The sequence below is a fragment of the Marmota flaviventris genome, chromosome 14 (genome assembly GCF_047511675.1).
Source record: "Marmota flaviventris isolate mMarFla1 chromosome 14, mMarFla1.hap1, whole genome shotgun sequence".
Classification (NCBI taxonomy): domain Eukaryota; kingdom Metazoa; phylum Chordata; class Mammalia; order Rodentia; family Sciuridae; genus Marmota; species Marmota flaviventris.
The window spans coordinates 93,643,215-93,662,677 of NC_092511.1; the positions used below are offsets into that span (position 1 = coordinate 93,643,215).

The window sequence follows — 19,463 nt, forward strand, 5'->3', positions numbered from 1 at the left end:
GGTCCATATTGCCTTTGTATTTCCCAGGACCAAATTTTAAACTGAATTACAGGGTGTGTAAGTGATGGCTTCCTAACAGTCTGGATCTCACTCTTGAGCCTTGGTATCTCTGAGCAGCTGTAATTTGCATCTCTGATTTTCATCTTTCCATGTGCTCCCTACTCACGGTCTCTAGCAGGATGACGAGCTACTATACTACACTGAATGTTTGTGTCTTCCTAAAATTTGTATTTGGAGACCTTAAACCCCTATGGTGTGGTAATGGGAGGTGATGTCCTGGGGGGTGACCAAGTCATGAAGACAGTCTTCTCTGAACCAGCTGCCCTTGCCACACACCCAATCTGCTGGTATCTTGATCCTAGACTTCTCGACCTTTAGAAATGGGAGAATTAAATTTCTGTTCTTTAAAAGCCACCCAATTTATGATATTTGATTATAGCAGCCCAACTAGATGAAGAAAGATACCTTTCATGAAACTTTATGTGTTACGAGTTATTAATTCTTTAACTTATCTGACATGATTTCCTTCCAACTTTATCTTCGCTATTTTATGGTGTAGAAATTGTGATTAAGCCTATTAATCTTTTATCTTGCAGTTAGTTCCCTTATGGGGAGTGAACACGAAAGGTTCATCTTATTTTCTTTTATTCGATAAATATTCATTAAATGCCACCTTCACAGGGCTGGGGAGACACCTGTGATCAAAATGACATCTCTGCCCTGGCAGATCTTCCATCCAGATGGGGAACACAAATAGGAAATGAGCAGGCACACATACATTGGGAGGTCCAGTGGGAAGAGTATCAAAGGATGAAGCAACATGAGGGGACGAAAAAGCCTCTGAGAAAGCCACATTTAAATTTAAACAGAGCCATATTTGTGTCGTTTTGATCACAGGTATATCTCCAGTCCTGTGAAGGTGGCATTTAGTGAATATTTATGGAATAAAAGAAAAGAAGATGAACCTTTCGTGTTCATTCCCCATAAGGGAACTAACTGCAAGAGAAAAGACTGATAAACTTAATCACAATTTCTATACAATAAAATAGCGAAGATAAAATTTGAAGGAAATCATGTCAGATAAGTGAAAGAATTAATAACTCTTAACACATAAAGTTTTATGAAAGGTATCTTTCTTCATCTAGTTGGGCTGCTATAATCAAATGCCATAAATAGGTGAAAGAGTGAGCCAGGCTGATCTTCCTGCCATTTGTCTTTGTTTTAATTCAACCCATTTATCCGTGTGTAATTCTTTTGAAGTATGTTATAAAAGAGGCTCTGGTTCTATTTTTTTCCAATTTGCATATAATTATCTCAGTGTCCTTCTTGTTTTCAGAAGTGTTGTTATGAAGCTGGGTCCATTTCTGCAATTGCCAATATGCTCCAGCTGGTGTCTTTTGGGGATCATCGTAATTCTTTATTAATCACTATTTTTGGATCATCTTTCCCAAAGAATTCACCGACTGTATTGATTCTTCTGCCTGAGCATTTCTAAGTCATCCCTGCCAGGATCAAAATAAGACTTCTGGCTCTGAATGGCAAACTGTCAACTAGGCATCTACACCACCTTCCACACAGCCTAGACAATCTTTATATTTTGATGAGTGAACAGATGAGTTTCAAAATCCATTTAGAGGTTTTCCACTCCTCGTTTTCTAAAATCCATCACAAGTAGCGGAAAGCTATTCAAGCCCACCCATATGCACATTTGCTCCTGTCACTGAGATTCAGAAAAATAAGTACTATAAGACTTCAGTCCAGTACAGCCCCCCAACAACTTTGTTAAACAACTGAAGAAGAGTCCCTCAAAAGGACCCAGCCAGTATGGAGGAAAGGGAGGGGGGAGAGGAGAAGGAAAGACAGTGCAATAAGTCTGACATGACTTTCCTGTGTACATATATGAATACACCACAGGGAATCCCACCCTCCTGAATATCCACACAAAATTAATTTTTAAAAAAAATAACCGTGGGGGCTGGGGTGGTGGCTCAGTGGTAGAACATTTGCCTAGCAGGTGTGAGGCACTGGGTTCAATCCCCAGCACATTTTTTTTAAAAAAATTAAATAAAAAAAATAAAGATACTGTGTCCATCTATAATTAAAAAAAAAATTTTAAATAATAATAACTGGATAAATGGCAGAAAATCAGTAGAGGGAAGGGAACAGGGGTGGGGGAGGGGAGGGGAAGGAGGGGTGCTGGGGCTGAATTAGAACACGCTGTATTCCGTGCTTCTATAATTATGTCAGAATGGATTCTACTGTCTTATACAACCAAAAAGAACCAATGAAAGAAGAAGGAGGAGGAGGATGGTGATCGCGTTGGCATTCCCACTTCCTTTATTGCACGGGTTTGGGACGGGAAGTTTCAGAGGCCGGTCTTGAGCGCTGTCAGCCCACGTGCTTTCTCAGTTCTGTGTTTACAGCGTCTGTACATCCAAATTCCCCCCAAAACCAAGAAGACCAGCGACAAGGGAGCCAACGCAATGCCCCAGGAGAACGTGGAGGAAGCTGTGGGGAAAGCAGAGACATATCAGGATGGAACTGTGTCTCACAGCAAAACAGGAGGGGCAGGGTGGGCTGAGAAAAAAGGAAGCAGATAAATGTGCATTGGTTTCCAGAAAGTAGGTTCCTTATGCCAAGATCAAGGACATTTGAGAATGACATCTGAGGCAATAGAGACACAATCCCAGTTAGATAAGATCTGTTAATCAAAAACATCACAAAGTAGGGGCCCATGCCAAGGGACCAAGTGTTCCAAATGTGGACAGTGTGCACTTAAGATGCTGTCTGTTTACACCTCAGTGAACCATCTGTGACTTGGCCAGGGAACTGTCTGCCTCTCTTCAATGAGCATGGAGATCATGAGGATTGACCCAGGAAAACAAACTTAGAGTCAAGTTCCCGGATGCCAAGATCATTGCTTAAATCCAGCAACTGCAGATTCTATTCCTTGACATCTCTAGGTTATGGAAATATAGGAAGAAACTGTAAACCAAAAGTTAAATGGTAAATATGGGAATAGGGTGTTATTAAACACATTGTTTTTGAGGCTGGAATTTCACCTTTTTTAAGCTTTTGTTTGCCATAATCTGGTTAGACACTCAGGAATCAATATACTCTCAACCTGATTCTCCTGAGGATTCCTATACCTTAAAAATTCACCCAGATTAGAAATAAATGAAGCTTGTGATTTTTCAGCAGCCAGATGAATATGCTTATTGGTCCTTAGGAAAGGCTCAGCCTGTGCCCTCTGGGTTCAGTCACAGCATGCCCAGCCAAGGACACACAGACACAGGGCTCTGGTGAAGGAAAAATGTGAAAGGTTTCCAGCATCAGGACCAGACGAAGCACGGGTTCCTTTGGCTCACTAGTCTGATTCCCAGAGGGAGGAAGCTGCTTTTTATGGGATCCCCATGTCCAAATCTGTACAGTGACAATCTCACTGTCTTCTCTGCCAGCCTGCTCGTTATGAAAATAATCAGAAACACCACGCTTCACACATATGTCCTGGTTCTCAAACTTCAATAGGCAAGGAGTTTGGGAAACTGCAACCTTCAGCTGCCCACCAGGAAAACGCACCTGGGAATACTTGGGAAGAGTCCATGGATCTGTGTTTTTAACTAGTGGCTCAGGTAGTGCAATTCTGGTAGCACAGAGAGCTGAGCAAAGCTGTGCCGGCTGTTGATACCTCTCCTGAAACTTGGCCAAATCATCAAACTTCCAAATTAAAGTATGTCCAACAGTTTCCTCCTAGCAAAATGTGGACATGTGCAAGCATAGTCAGAAGGCATCATTGAGATCCCTGCTGGGAGCTGCTTTGGGCTAGGGGCTGTTGTCTTTGCAGTCTGTCAACAGAGAGGACATCATCTGCACCTCCCTTTCCTGCTCAATGTTTGAACGTTCAGGAAAAAAAAAAAAAATGTCAAAAATGATGACATGAGGGTCTTGCTTTGCTTTTTTCAATGTCCTTAAGTGGACACCGGGTTAATTTGGCTACAGCCTTGCTCTTACTCCTTGTAACCTAATGGCTTTGACCTTAAAGCCACCCTGAACCCTGGAGTCTTTCAGTATCCGGCTTTTGTAGGATGGAATTTTTCAACTTCAAGATAAAGAATGACCCACCCTCTTCTAGAAGCCATGTGAGGACAGCTGATCCTGGTGATCCAAGGCAGAACCACAGGAGGACACAGGGTCGCTTAAAGTTCATAGCAGAAATTATTTTGCTATTTAACCTTTGCCAAAACTTATCTCGCTATCTGAACTTTGTATTTGAGTATGATCTCCCAATGTCCAGCCTCTATCACACACCAAAAAAAAAAAAAAAAAAAATTAAAAGTAGGAGATTTTTTTTTCTGGGCTCCCCTAACAGGCAATGCAAGAAGACCACCTAAGGAATCTTCTGGAGAACCTGTAGCTTTGTTCAGCATCCATTCAACGTGTTGTTTTCTCCTCTGTCCCCAATATACATACCTTCTTTGACTGTGGTTTGTAGTGTCTGAAAACTCAGTGTATTAAGGACGACACATTTAAAATCTGTATCCAAATCCTCTCTTAAGACTGGATTAAAAATCAGCGGCACTTCAATGTAGTTCTCATTGTTTTCTGAATATTCCCTAGGTGAGAAAATATTCACTTACACATGGTATAAACATAGGCATCTAAACAGTCTCAAACTAGAAGCACCCATTGTGCTTAAATTGATTTAAAGTTTCATAAAGTCAGGAGAATTTTTCATCATAATTATCTGGGAGAATTTCTAAGCCTCTTTTAGAAGACAGAGTGTCATTGAAGATGCTGGTCATTGTAATAGGACCTCTGTTAGACTGACAACTTACATTCTCATTTTGGTTTGGTTGATGGAAAAAAAAAAAATCTTTTTTTCTGGTATTAGGAATTGAACCCAGAGATGCTGTACCACACTGACCTATATCCCTAGCCCTTATCATCTTTTTTTTTTTTTTTTTTGAAACAGAGTGTCACTAAATTGCTGAGGCTCGCCTTGAACTTGCAATCCTCCTGCCTCAGCCTCCCAAGTCACTAGGATTACAAGCATGTCCATCATGCCCAATCAAAATTTTTATTTTTAAAGACCCTTGACAAACAAAGATCCAGTAGTGGGAACAGAGACATTTGTTTAGGGGAATCTTGAGTCTCTCACCAAGAAATTATTCACATATTGAAGAGGAGGGCACCTCTAGGACTCCATCCCTCAGCGGTGTCACCTCCTCATTTCTACTGCCAACTGTCACTCTGAAACTCTAGTCCAGGTCAGAGGGCTGCAGAGTGGAAGAGCTCTAGTGGGGATATCTGCCATTCACAATGTCACCGGAAGCTGAAGACACTTCACTGCTATCTATTTACATGAATAAAAACCTTGTGGAATGGATCCACTGGGACTGCTTTTGTTTTATCTGGAAGAAAAATGTGTTCCTTTAAGTAAATGAACAGCATGAGTGAGCTGGCACAGGGCATTTAGTCGTGGCCAAGTCTTCCACAACAAAGACTCGCAAGCCAACTGTTACTCTAATCCACGACCTTTTTATCTACTAATTCGCATCCAGAAAGAATTTTTCTGATACGTCTTTCAAAAAAGACAAAAGAAAAGCAAGCAAAAGTTCAGGCTGATTCAAAGCATCAAAACGATAAATTTAAAGAACACTTTAGGATTTGGAACGTGGAATGGTCTCCCTTCCTCTCACACAAATGCCTCCCATTTATGAAGTCTGGTGCTTCTAGATTCAGAGTGACGAAACATTTTCTGGAGATGACTGCTTATGAGAACTGCATTCTTTCTTTTATTAGACACTCTGACAGCCTACGAGTCCCCCCAAGAAAAAGAACAGGCATCCGTACAAATACTGGAGTTAGCTCTCAGTCTTTTGTCGAATTTATGAAAATATTCGAGAGTGAGGTTGACAAGTGGCAAAGGGAAATGTATCAACTCCAAAATGTTTTTTTTTTTTTTTAAGCCTGCAAAAATCAAGAAATAAATCTTTAAAAACAGCTACAAAACGCAACATCCATACCAACTAGTCAACTGAAACTTAACTCACGTGGGTCTAGAAACAGTTTGATTCTCAAGATAATTTTTAGCAAAATAGAAATTTTAAAATTCAAAACAGTCTCAAACTAGAAGCACCCCAAAAGTTACTTTTTCGTGAAACCACCCCAAAAGTCACTTTTACTGTGGTATGTGTGTCAGATTGATAGGCTGGATGTGACATTGTCTCCAGAAGGAAGAGGGAAAACTACAGAGGTCTCACGACAGAAGGCCCTCACCCACTTACTGGCGCGGCCCCTCGGTCACACGGCCTCCCGGGTAGGCGCTCTCGATTTGGGCGCTGTTAGCTGTCCACCACAGCAGGGTGGTGTCAGGTGTGCCGGCTCCCAGAAACACCTTACACGGGATTGTCAGTCTGGACCCTGTGTTTAGCAAGACACGCACACCCAGCATCAGCACCCAGCATGGGCAAAAGAGTCACCCCAGATCCTCACATCTGTCCACAAGCCAAAGCAGGGGACCCCCCTCCTTGTCTTCTCAAACACCCCTCACTGGCCAGTTATTTTCTAGAAGGAAGATTAGTTTCCCCAAATGATTCTGTTCACACAGAGCGTTACTATTTAATATTCGGCTTGACTTCACCAATGACCACTCCTCTTCTCTGGGACCTTCTGAATTCAGTGGCTGCCTTCTTCCACCACGGATCCAAAACAAATCCAGATCCATGTGCAGATTCTCTCTCTTTGCCCACGGCTGCTCTCAACATGAACATTTCCCCCTGAGAACTCCAAGGTGGCTGGCATTTAGGATTAACCCTCTAAAAATCCAATTTCATTTTCTAAGGACAGCGCCCTCTACAGTTATGTGATGTGATGGCACGGAACACCCCTATGCTGCCTCTTTGTAAGTCACCAAAGGAAAAGAATAAATCCTGCCCAATTGTTTCTTCCTCCTGGGAATATGTATCTCATGGGGTGTCTTTTAATGCACCTAGCCCCACTTCAGGCTCAGAATGCCCTCTCTTCCCCATCCTTTGCCACTCCAGTGACTTTAAACGCTTCCCCCAGCCGTGGGAGTGGGTTAAATCCAGGTCACATGACCGCACCATGCACTGCTGAAAGCAATTGATGGGGAACCGGGTTTCACTCAGCAGAGGGACATTGGGAGCTGGGGCACTGGCATCCAGGGAGCACCAACCAGTGTCCCCACTACCCTGGTTTCCTAGTAGTTTCCAGAGTCAAGGTGGCCATGCAGGATGCAATTCATGTAGCAGCCAGCTATCCCCGCAACAGCTCAAAAGCCCTCTTCCTATGGCCTCCATTTAAAATTTAAAACTCAAACCCAAGGCCAAACAGAAGTGAAAAACCATTTTTCTAAAGCACTCCATAGCCAGGGCTTGATAAATGAGCATCAGACCCACCAGACTATTATACAAACACAAAGACACAAAAAGGTGTGCTTATTGACATACAGACCTCAATCTGTAGCCCAGCCTGCCCCTGAGTGTGGCTTTTTGAACTTCGCTAAGCCGCCATGTCTCCCTGGGCGGCTTTTCCTTGTGAAAAATGGAATTAGCACCTTCCCACAGAGAGGATGTTGGGATCAAATAGATCCCATTAGACACCGTAAATGCTCAATGCACAGCCATCCCAACCCAACACCTCATCAACTGCTGTTAGTACGGCCCACTTATGCACCTTCACTGCCTACTACGAGGGACTGAAAAGGAAGTGTGCTGGCCAGGACAGCCTGTGCTCAATTAGGGTGAAAACAAGGGAACTTTGCTGGACATCTTCAACATGTTACTCAACCTATTGATAGCTACTGCAGTGTCAAGAAACTGTCTCTGACTACTGCTGAAGTCACCTAACCAATGGAGTCTCAGAAAGATCAGCCACATTTGGGTAATGTGAATTACTTTAAATTTACTAAAAGTGAAGCTCTGTGAGGGTTTCGTGCTGTTCATCTTCTCCTACAATTAATAACAGCTGGCAAAATGTTCAGCTTTCTACATTTAAATTTTTGTAGGTAGGATATTCATGAAGTGAAGTATCCTTGCTTTCTAATAATGTCATTTTTTAACAACAAAAATGTTCCCTCCCATTTGTCATCTCAGCCCCTACACTGGGTTCTAAGGTCCCCACCCAGGCACACTGCCACCCTACAGGGACAGGTATGGTGTGGTCAGCAGCCACAAAGTCCCAACCCCCTGACTCTGTGATTTCAGGCACCACTGCAGGACCATGGGTTGTACAGTACTTGCATGCCTTACCCAGAGATGTTGATATGGTCTGGAGGGGAGAAATAATCACAGGAATGGTCTCCTCTTTTCTTTCTGAGAAAGATGTAAGGAAAAGAGATTCCATTAGGGAAGCCTTCACTTCAATGTGAGACTCAGGTTTCATTGTTCAGCTAATCAACCAAGTTCTCCTTCACAGTGGGGCCAGTCATTGTGGGAACTGACCTTTTGTCTGGCAAAGGAAATAGGCTCTCCACGAAATCGAGCATCTTTGGCCAATGCTTTTCCCAGCAGAGACATTACTGGAAGAGGCCACAGTTACACATTCCTCTGACAGTCGGGCTTTGTTCTTTCCTCCGTGATAAACCATTAACCGTTGCCTTCCCAGGCTTCCTGAATGTGTGTTGATGATGCCCACGGGACAGGTTTGACACAAAGGTCCCCCCACCCCAGGATGCCCACACAGAATACTGAAGCTTCTTCAAGAGCAGGCACAGGGGCTGGAAGGCCATTTGTTTGTAAAGCTAATCCCACACTGGGTGAGAAATACAGTAACCCAGCTGTGGCTGCTAAACGTCTTGTTAATTGAGGAGACAAAACTCTGGGAATTGGAACCAGCTTGAACAAACTGGGCACCTGAAGTGGAGCAAAAACGATGGTATGGGTGCTGTGAAAGCTGGGAGCTGTCTGCACGCCCGCCGGCCTTACCATCCTCCCTTCTGTGAAAGGGTATTTTGAAATCCTCCCGTGAGTAAGCATTAGGCATAGGCGGAGGAGCAGATGGATTCGTGACTGTGGCCAGAGGCTTATTCCTCTTTTCAACGTCACATTGCTATCATATGCAGGTTGAGGCAGTCAGGTAAGAGAAAGAAGCCTCCCAGACTGCTTATCTCAATGACTCAACCGTGAGGGTGCACCAGCCTCTCCCTAGGGAGGGCTTGTGAGACAGATTGCAGCCCCTCAACATCCAGTTTCTAATTTAGTACTTCTGCGTTAGACCTGAGATTTTGCTTGAGTAATCAGTAACCAGATGATGAGGCCCCTGCTGGTCCAGAATCCTCCCAGCCCCCCACCCACCCTTGAGAGTCACTGCGCTGCAGAGGGTCATTTCGCTACGCAGTGTAATATGTAAGTCGGCCGCCCCCTAGTGTTCCTGTGCAGTATCGCATGAGCGAGATAATAATTAGGGACTCGTTGAAAGAACATCTCAAGTCAAACTGGCTGTGGAGGAATAAGAAGTTAATATGAATGAATTCTCTGCAGGACAGTAAAAGAAATGGAATCTAGGGACTTCCACTTATGGAAGAGGTGATTTTCCTTATAATAAAACAATCTCTGGATTCTCTAGGAAAAGTCTCCCTCACAGGCTCATCCATAAGTCCCCTTAGAAGAATCCAATTGTGCCATTCGGTAGGTAAGGAAAGTGGCATACTTCCCAGGACAGAGTCCAGGACTCACGCATCTTCTGCCCCTTGCACCTAACTCTTTGTCTGGCACACAGGAGGTAAGCAATATATGTCCAGCAAATGTTAAATGCTAGCCAATCCTGTTCACGACAGTGTTTTCAAGTATAATTAATCCTGGTACAGGCTGAACAACCCTAATCCGAGAATTCAAAATCTGAAATACTCCAAAATCTGAAATTTCTTGAGCACCGACATGATGCCACAAGTGAAAAGTTCCACACCATGAAACTTTGTTTCATACATAGAATTATTTTAAATACTTTATAAAATTAATCTTATGTGCATAAGTTGTACATGAAATATAATTTAATTTCATGTTCGGATTTGGATCCCTTCCCAAGGTATTTCATTGTGTATATGCAAATATCCCAAAGTCTGGAGGGAAACAATCAAAAACCCTAAATATTTCTGGTCCCAAGTATCTCAGATTGATGGTACTCAACCTGTACCAAAGGCCACCCAACACACCTTAGGAGAAAAAAAAATAGAGAAAGGAATTTCCACTGGATAAGCTGATGCAGAACCTTCTGGTTGAAAAATCCAGTAAAATCCTAATATTCTAAATTATACATGAAGTTGCAGCAGCTATATTCTGATCGCCAGCCCTGTAGGAGCAAATCTTTGACGCTGACTTTTGGAAGAAAATATCCAAGGAAACCGTTGTGGTGAGTTTTAGCCTCCATCTTATTACCACTCAGGGTAATTCACCTTTCCTCACACCACCACCCTGATGGCTTATTAGCCTGATGCTTTTGGACAGTCCTATCTGTTTTCCTTTGCTTTCATACCAAAGATATTCTAGGGATTCTTTGTGAACCGAATTTGCTCTGATGCTTGTTCTTGAACCAGGAAGGACAGGCACCTTGGTGGTAAGTACTTACTGTTGATGCGGAGTTTGACGTTCCTAGTGACGTTGTATTGCCTGCCCTTGTGGGCATATGTTATGGCACATTTGTAGTAGCCCGCATCCTCCACAGAGACATCATGTATGAGTAAGTGTGTGGTCCCCTCCACACTTATAAATTTCTCATTGTTTTCATCCAAAGGGACAGAACCCTTGAGGGAAAATATATTTGATAATTACATTATATAATAATACATATCTCAAAAGCTATGATTTGCATCATCAGAATCAACCAGTGTTGAATTTGCAACCCAAGAATTGCCCTGGCATTTACTTCACTGATTTTATGCTTTGGGCATAATTTTAGCTGTATTTTTAGGAAAAGAAATTTGTCAACATATAAAACAAATAAAATGGCTTGATTTGTTTAGCCAAGATATTTAAAGCATATTTGTTCAAGTACAGATATGAAAAAGAGATGAACTCTTCTTGGAAAAATAGGCCATTTAAAATACAACTTTATTTCTGACTCAACTGCTTCCTACTGGCTTCAGGAAATACCCAGGAAGATCACTATTAAATAGTCACAATGACTTTGGACAACAATATTTAGAAAAGATAATGATGCAGTAATCATTTTTAAAATATTTCAACTTTAGGAGTTGGTAAAGATTAGTCAGAAAAAAAAAACCAAGTGGGAGAAATGATGTACACTTTTCCTATAAACACCAAGTTCTGTGGATTCTCTGAAGAATAGAACCCACAAGAATGAGACCTCCAATACACTAAGAGAAGTGGAATAAAATTTAAGAAAACATCCTAATGAGAACACCATGTCCTGGGGAACATCTCTTTCAAAACCAAAGCTTCCAATAGTCAAATGAAATCATGAGTCATTTCAGAATCTTACTCTGAAATGACACAGACAAAACTGAAATAGTTAGCCACACGGCTCACGCAGTATTGCTTTATCATACATCTAATTAAAAGGAGGGATCTCGTGTTTCCTAGCGTGAGTAGTCAAATATGCAAGGTAGTTGTTCCAATGCTATGTGGGGAACAGGGTTAGGGTTTGGCCTTCACCACCCAGCAGCCGGGAGACCTTGGGTAAATTCCTTATGTTTCCTGTCATCTGGGAAGCGGAGAGATCAACAATCCCTGCTTGTCTGGGCTACTTGTTGGCAAGGTTAGAAGGAGCCTGGACATAGTGCACGCTCAGTAATGCTTAGCTTAATTATGGAGGGAGCCAGTGCCGTCCAGCCTCTTTATCCATCAAGCACTGAGCTAAGCGCTTCATACACACCACTCCATTGAATCTTCAAAGCAGATTAACTAAATGCTGTTTTACAACAGAAACAAGTTAAAGAGGTGAAGTAGCCCAGCACTGTGGCCACACCCCTAATCCCAGCAGCTCAATGGGCTGAGGCAGGAGGATTGCAAGTTCAAAGCCAGCCTCAGCAATTTATCAAGGCCCCAAGCAACTTAGTGAGACCTTGTCTCAAAATTAAAATTAAAAAAGGGCTGGGGAGGTGTCTCAGTGGTTCAATATCACTGGATTCAATCCCTGGTCCCAAAGGGAAAAAAAAAAAAAAGAAAGAAAGTAGTTTGGCTTAGGCTAAATGAAGGAACAGGGTTTAAATCCAGACCTATTTTCTCCAGATCTGTGCTCTTTTCCTCTCCAGGCAAAAATCTTTTATTTGCCCCCTTCAAGCTCTTTCTAAAAAAAGAGAAGTCTTATACAGCTGACTGGGCTTCATCATAGGAGATGGCTAATATCTACTTTCAGAAAATCATCTCATAGTTTCCAGTGTTAACCGATTATATATATCTATCTGTAGATATAGTTTTCAGTTACCGGTCGATGGCCTGTGTCAAATATTGGCAAACTTTTTCAGGAAAGGGCCAGATAGTAAATATTTCTGGAAGCTCACAGTCTGCCTGGTCCTCTGCAGTGTGAAATCAGCCACAGACAGTGCATCCACAAATGCCCATGGCTGAGTCTCAGTAAAACTTTACTTATGGACACTGAAAATTGAATTTTAGATAACAGTTAATGCCATGGGACATTCTTATTCCATTTTTTTAAAAAACATTTTTAAAAGTGAAAACTATCCTTAGCTTATGAATTGCACAAAAACAGGTGAGGTCTACACATAGCTCCCTGCTGATTTGTCTAAGAGCCAGCTCTTTAACTTTCCAATGATCTCACTAAGAACCATTATAATATTTTATATTTATTCAACCAGTGAGGGGGGAAACCTGTGTTCATATTTACTTCTTTAGCCCAAAGATTAATTGTCAGGTGCTTTAAAAAAACTTAAAAATATATACAATTGTCACATAAAATAACAAATGACCAAGTAAAAATCTATTTTTATTTTTTAGCTGTTTCCTACTCTGGATTCATTTTAAATTCTGACTTCACAAATCACAATTTTGAGGAATCTTTCTCAAGCCATGTAAAGAAGACATTAATTATAACCATTTTTAATCATTTAATATATACACATTTCAAAGATATAAGTATATGATATATACACATATGAATACAAGTGAAAGTATTGTCTTCAGAAATGGATATTATATATCTTTTCTATGACTGTCCAAACACATTTTAATAAAATGGAATTTTCAGAGCTGTACCTTGTACCACCGAGTCTTCACGTCAGTTCTGTTACGGGTGAATTCCCTCAGATCAGGGCATGCTAACAACCCAGAGGCAGACAAGGTTAGGATTTGCGAGTATGAGATGAACGGTAGGGAAGCTTCTGTGTTCTCAAAAACTCTGAGCTCAATGGACATTTCATCACAGTGAGAAGCATTTCTGATTTAAAAAGGCGGGGGTGGGGGAGAAAATGAATGGCAAGACAAAGTAAAAGTAAACGAAATTAAGAATAATTTCCCCAACCCTACCAAATTCTGAGTCTGCATTTTCTTGGTTAGTTTTGTCTGTTTCTTTTAAATCTTTAGGTACAAAGAACATAACATCATAATTGCTATACAGAAGCAGTAACGTGACCTACACTTTTCACCAAGGGACCCTTCATGAGCCTGATTTCAATACCATTCAAAGCCAATAAGAAATCCCCAAGTCCTCTTCAAAAGGGTTTAACTAAACTGGGCATGATGCACATGCCTGCGATACCAAGACTTAGGAGGACAGCAGGTTCAAGGCCAGCCTCAGCAATTTAGTGAGACCCCCACCAACTTAGTGACCCCCGGCTCAAAATAAAAAGGTTGGGGCTGGGGCTCAGTGGCAGAGTGTTCACCTAGCATGTGTGAGACCCTCGGTTCAATCCCAGCATCCAAAATATACAATAAAGTAGAAAAACACAATTATCTCAGCTAAGTTCCTAGCTACCTAAGACACGTTACATATCAACAGAGGCAATGAGGATGGGTTTTGTATGTGGGGTGAAAATTACTTGCCCAGAAAAATATATAACAACATCTATTCAAAGAAGCTACAAAGTGTGAAAAATACATGAAAGAAATGTGATAAGAACTTACTATCTGAAAGTAAAAAATAATTAATTCAAATGTATAAGGCCAGTCAGTATCTGTATTATATTTCATATCTGGTTTGGAGGGAAAAATAGATAAACAAACCTTATATGCACAAAGAAATGCAAAAAAATTAACTCTCACCTTTAAAATTACATAATTTCACTACAGGTTAAAGAAATGCAAATGGGGACAGGTTCAAAGAACAGTGCACACCTGAACAATCATCATCAAGACCTGGTCACAGCGACTTGGCACATGCCAGGTCCTGAGCTGGGTGCTCTACCTGCATCATTTCATTTGTCCTCTGAGGTAGGGTTATTGTATCATTTTCAGATGAGGGAAATTAATAACAAAAATGAATTTCCTAAGGCTGTGTAGCTACAAAGAAATGAAATCAAGTCTGGAAACCCTGTGGGTTTCTGGGAAAAAACCATAAATTAGGGCAAACCAAACTTACCAGACATAACTAGAGTCACAAACTTGTTCTCATCATTGATCTTGTAATTCCCCTTGGGCAAGAAACAGAGATTTGGGGGGGCTGCTTGTTCCAGCAGTATCATTTTGACTATTTTGAGTGACAGAAAGGCTACATGGGTTCTAAATCACAAGATCATAAAAGTCACAGGATGGGGCAGTCTTATGCCCTATGACTGTAAATGCCAAAGAATGTTATGGCAACTGCTGGTGATTTTCACCCTATTAAATCCACTCTTACAGTTGAAAGAGAGTCCTGGAGGTCAACGAGGTAAACTTTCCCACATGCAAAGAAAACTTGGCACACATTGGGATTTCCACTGCCCCTCAGTCTTAGATCTCTTATTTTCCTACAAAAATAAAACCAAGGCACTAACTATGATTTTTTTTTTAAATCCAGTATAAAAACTAACTTTAAAACAAATGTGACTTTGCTCACCTCTCCTTGATGTTTGCATAGTGTCACATCAGTAGACCTAAGTACTGCCTTAAGAAGGACCAGGCATTTCCATATTTATTAACCATCAACCTGGGCTTTCCCCATGAATTCTTCACATGCTGTTACCTCACATAGCCATCTTAAGAAATCTCTTTACAGGGGGAAAACTGAGACCCATAAAACTCACGTAATAAAACCAAGGTTCCAACCAGATAGAAAGAGAAGGGCTAAGATTCTCCTCTGTTTTTCTGACCCCAAGTTTTATACCATTATGTTTTCCAAAGAATGCCCCTGAGAGAAAGTTAGAATTTTTTTACCCTGAAAAAAGACAGAAAAAGTATGCGTTGAAATCACACATCCAGGTTTCCTTGATATGGAAGTAGAAGATTGCTTGCCTGCTTCCCAGGTGAAGTTCATTGATAGGTTTGAACCTGGCCCCAAATTACAGCAGGAGCTAGGTGTATAGATGGTAGTGACAGGATGGGATTGATTTGAAGATTCTCACCATCACACACACACACACAAAAAAAAAACTATCGTTCTCTCTCTCTCTCTCTCTCTCTCTCTCTCTCTCTCTCTCTCCCTCCCCACACTCCACCCCATCTCTCTTTCTTTCTCTCACTTACACACACTACCTAGGTGTGGGACTGATGTCTGCAGCTCTTCTGTTCACCAGTAATTCCCTGTTCTAAGAATGTCAATTTCTTTGGTTTTCATTCTACATATAAATATTCCTGGGTACAATAACTCCTTGCATGAGTTTATGGAATCTTCAAGGACTCTAAAGGCAGTTGGTGGAAGGGGGTGAACAGAACCCTGGGGAGAGATGAAGACAGCAGCTAAAGAGGAAAGTCCAGAAATGCTATTTCCCAGTCAAGTTAAGGGGCTGCCCTAACCTTTCAGAAGAACTAAGGCAGGAAACTTTTAATATCACCTCCAGCAGGCCTAGAACTTTATCCTTCAAGTGGGGAAAGGACAGTCTTTTCAACAAATGATTCTGGAAAAACCAGATAAACACATGAAAAATGAAGCTGGACCCTCATTCCCACTTTACATAAAAATTAACTCAAAATGGAGGAAAGACCCAATGTAAGGGCTAAACTACAAAATTCCTAGAAGAAACATGGCAAAACCCTCATGACATTGGATTTGGCAGTGATGTTCGTAACACCAAAAGCACAGGCAACTGAAGAAAAAAATAGGTAAACTGGAATTACTGTCATGTATAACTAACTAAAACAAGTTAAAAAAATTAAATCAAAAAAAAAAGTATATGAATCAAAGGACACTATTAGAGTGAATAATCAACCCATAGAATGGGAGAAAATGTTTGCGAGTTACATATCCAAGAAGTGGTTAATATCAAGATATATAAATAAATCCTACAACTCAACAATAACAACAAATACAATTTTTAAAATGGGCAACTTGCATAGATACTTCTCCGTAGAAGATACACAAATGGCCAAGAAACACATCAGAAAATGCTAATAATGAGCAAAATACGATTCAAAAACCACAATGAGACAGCAAAATACAATTCAAAAACCACAATGAGACACCATTTCACACACACACATCAGGGTGGCAATTATAATAGATAAATAAACAAATAAATAGAATTATGTTTTAAATATCTAGTGTTGGCAAGTACACGGAAAAATAGAACCCTTATAAGAATGTAAAATGGCACAGCCACTGTGACAAACAGCATGGCAGTTCCTCAAAAAATTAAACAGAACTGCCATATGATCTTTTGGGTATGTAGACCAAGAAAAATTGAATGTAGGGATTTGAACAGATATTTGCATACCTCATATTCAGATTGGCATTATTCAGAAGACCTATACAGCAAAAATAACCCAAGTGTCTCCAGATGCATAAATGTTTAAACAGAATGTGGAATAACATTACTCGGTCTTAGGAAATTCTGGCACAGGCTGTGACATGGATGAACCTCAAGGACACTAGGCTGAGTGAATAAGCTAGTCGCAGAATAACAGATCCTGCATCTCCGCACTTAGGTGAAGTATCTAGCCTTCAAATTCCTAGAGAGGAATGGTTGGAATGGTGGTTTCCCGGGGCTGAGGATGGGGAGGGAATGGGGAGCTGTTGTTTAATTGGGACAGTTTTTCTGTGTGAGAATAAGAAAACATTCTGGAGACAAATGGTGGTCATGGCTGCACAACAAAGTGAACATATTTAATGCGCCTGAACTGTATGCTTGACATTAGTTACAGTGGCAAATTTTAATGCTATGTGTATTTTACTACAATTTCTAACAAAAAAAAAAAAAAAAAAACACCAGGGTAGAAATAAGGGAGGACCATTCCGGGCTCAAGGATTCCACTGGAAGAGCTGTCTGAGCAAATTTGGTTCCCTTGTCCAAACAATCAGCAGTCAGCTTCATTCATTCGTAAGAACCCATCCAGCTCTAAAATTCCACTCAGGATTCTACCTTATTTCTTGCATCCCTACCACGTGGACTCATCAGCGAAAGAAACAGGCCAAGTCCCTACTCTCCCAGGGGCTTATGTTCTTCTGATAGATGGACAAATGTTAAATCCATAAACTCACACAGATGTGTCAGATGGGGAAAGGGCTATGGAAAGGAATATCACAGGGCAAGGAGAGGGGACAGAGTGCTTGCTGTGTCCGCTGATATGACTAGAGAGGCCCCTTCCCAAGCAGTGACATTTGAGCAAAGTCTAAATAGATGAAAGAAGGGAGGGAGCCAGGAGAATGGCCAGGTGAGGGGTATGTCAGGAGCAGTGAGATGAACATAATGTGGATTCTTACCTGTGCACTGGATTTTGAAATCCAGACTATCATGGAAGAAGCTCTTTTTGTGGTTTAGATATGAACTGCTCCCCAAAAGCTCTTGTGTGAGAGGATGCAAGAAGGTTTAGAGATGAAAAGCTGGGGTTATGAGAGCCTTAACCTAATCGGTAAATTTATCCGTTAGGGATTAACTGGGTGCTAACTGCAAGCAGATAGGGTGTGGCTGGAGAAGAGGGGCACTGGGGGTGTGCCTTTGGGGCATATATTTGGTACCAGCTGAGTGGAGTCTCTCTCTGCTTCCTCATCATCATGTGAGCTGCTTCCCTCTGCCACACATTCCTGCCATGATGTCCTGCCTCACCTTTAGCCCCGAGGAATGGAGTAGGTTGTCTATGGACTAAGACCCCTGAAACGTGAGCCCCCCCCAAAAAAAGCACAGCCCAAGGGTCCACTTTTGCTAGAGCCCCACTACCCAGACCCACCCCACAGGGGCCCACCTGACAGTGCAGATGTAGGTGCCGGAGTCCTCCCTCAAGGCTGGTAAAACCCAGAGAGTGCCGTCCTCTGTCCACATCCGTGGCCCTTCTCCTGGGATCATTTGAGCCGAGTTGTTTTTACGCCAGGTCAGAAGGGCCTGGGGGCTGATGGAGGCCCCAAACTGAGACCACAGCTGGGGGCACCTCAGAACCACAGGCTCCCCTTCCACCCTGAATTCTGTTTTGTAATGCTTGCCACGAAACTGGCAGTCTCCTGCAGCCACTGAAGGACAAAGAAGTGAGAGTCAGGCTTTAGGCCCCAAACTTCCCCAGATCACAGAACCTCCCTGGGTCCCAGACTAAGGCTGGTCCTGACAGAGGGACATAGCACGTCTGAAGAAGATGTCCCATGTCCTGAGAGAAGGTGACTGCACCCACAGGCCATGAACACCCTCTGCTGCAATCTCAAATGACAAGTTCAGGGCTACTCCCAATTCTAATTCACATTCTGTTGGGAAAGTTAAATCAGGTTACTTTGTGACAAACCCCCCCCAAAAAAAAAATTTCAAAATTTTGGCCATGTTTTTTTATTTGTTGACATTAAAAAATAGATGTCAGCTAAATTCAGATGGAAAATCTTACTTCTGACAAGCTGTGTGGTTAAAACTCAAAGGAACCATGTGCTAAGGGCAAGCCCACCACTTCTTTGCTTAGTTTCTTGGCAGGACCCTCACCCAGGTTGCAGCACACAGGATGAGCAAGAAGCCCCTGCCACCTACCAAGGCATGCATATTTATATCTTGCCTTTTGATAATAAGAAAACCTCACTAGAGAACTTTTCCCCACAGAAGCTACAGGCCAGCCCTTGCCCCACAGGATTTGCTCTTACCTGTGTGCTCTTCGGGCTGAACGGTGAAGGCTGACATACCCATTATCAACACATACAAGATGGACATTGTTCCTGGTAATTTCCAGAGGACACAGGAAGTGGAGATCTGAGGTCCAGCCTGCTGTAAGCTAAAGGAGGAGACCAAGGGGTCACCAACAGTCAGGAGCCCCGACAGAGAGAATCCCTTGAAGATGGTCCCAGGGAATCATCTCAACGCTTCCCCTGATGATGGAAATTTTCTTCCTAGATTTTTTAATAAGAAAACTCAAAACTTTTAGATTTGCTTCTCTATGGCTCTGTTCACTGAACATTCCTTCAGGCAAACCCTGGAAGGCCTAATGACCCCC

General features: G+C 41.9%; 1 protein-coding gene across 1 annotated transcript; it reads right to left on the reverse strand.

The window, feature by feature from the left end:
• Nucleotides 1-2,314: 2,314 nt before the first annotated feature.
• Nucleotides 2,315-19,244, reverse strand: Il1r2 (interleukin 1 receptor type 2). Its single transcript, XM_027951798.2, has 8 exons — nt 19,117-19,244; nt 18,249-18,510; nt 13,194-13,374; nt 10,588-10,762; nt 8,274-8,336; nt 6,288-6,423; nt 4,471-4,613; nt 2,315-2,508 (listed from the first exon to the last, which is right to left on the reverse strand). Exons 1-8 carry the CDS (start codon nt 19,181-19,183, stop codon nt 2,366-2,368), a joined length of 1,170 nt encoding a protein of 389 aa, XP_027807599.2. The 5' UTR covers nt 19,184-19,244; the 3' UTR covers nt 2,315-2,365.
• Between the last annotated feature and the right edge of the window lie 219 nt (nt 19,245-19,463).

Excerpts from the sequence above, each read along its gene's own strand:
- Il1r2 (XM_027951798.2), bottom strand. The coding sequence starts at position 19,183 with ATGTCCATCTTGTATGTGTTGATAATGGGTATGTCAGCCTTCACCGTT. Across the intron at positions 8,337-10,587 it reads CGTCAAACTCCGCATCAACA|AAAGAAAAGAGGAGACCATT; the intron begins GTAAGTACTTAC and ends CATCTTTCTCAG. Across the intron at positions 2,509-4,470 it reads ACAAACCACAGTCAAAGAAG|CTTCCTCCACGTTCTCCTGG; the intron begins GTATGTATATTG and ends CTTTCCCCACAG.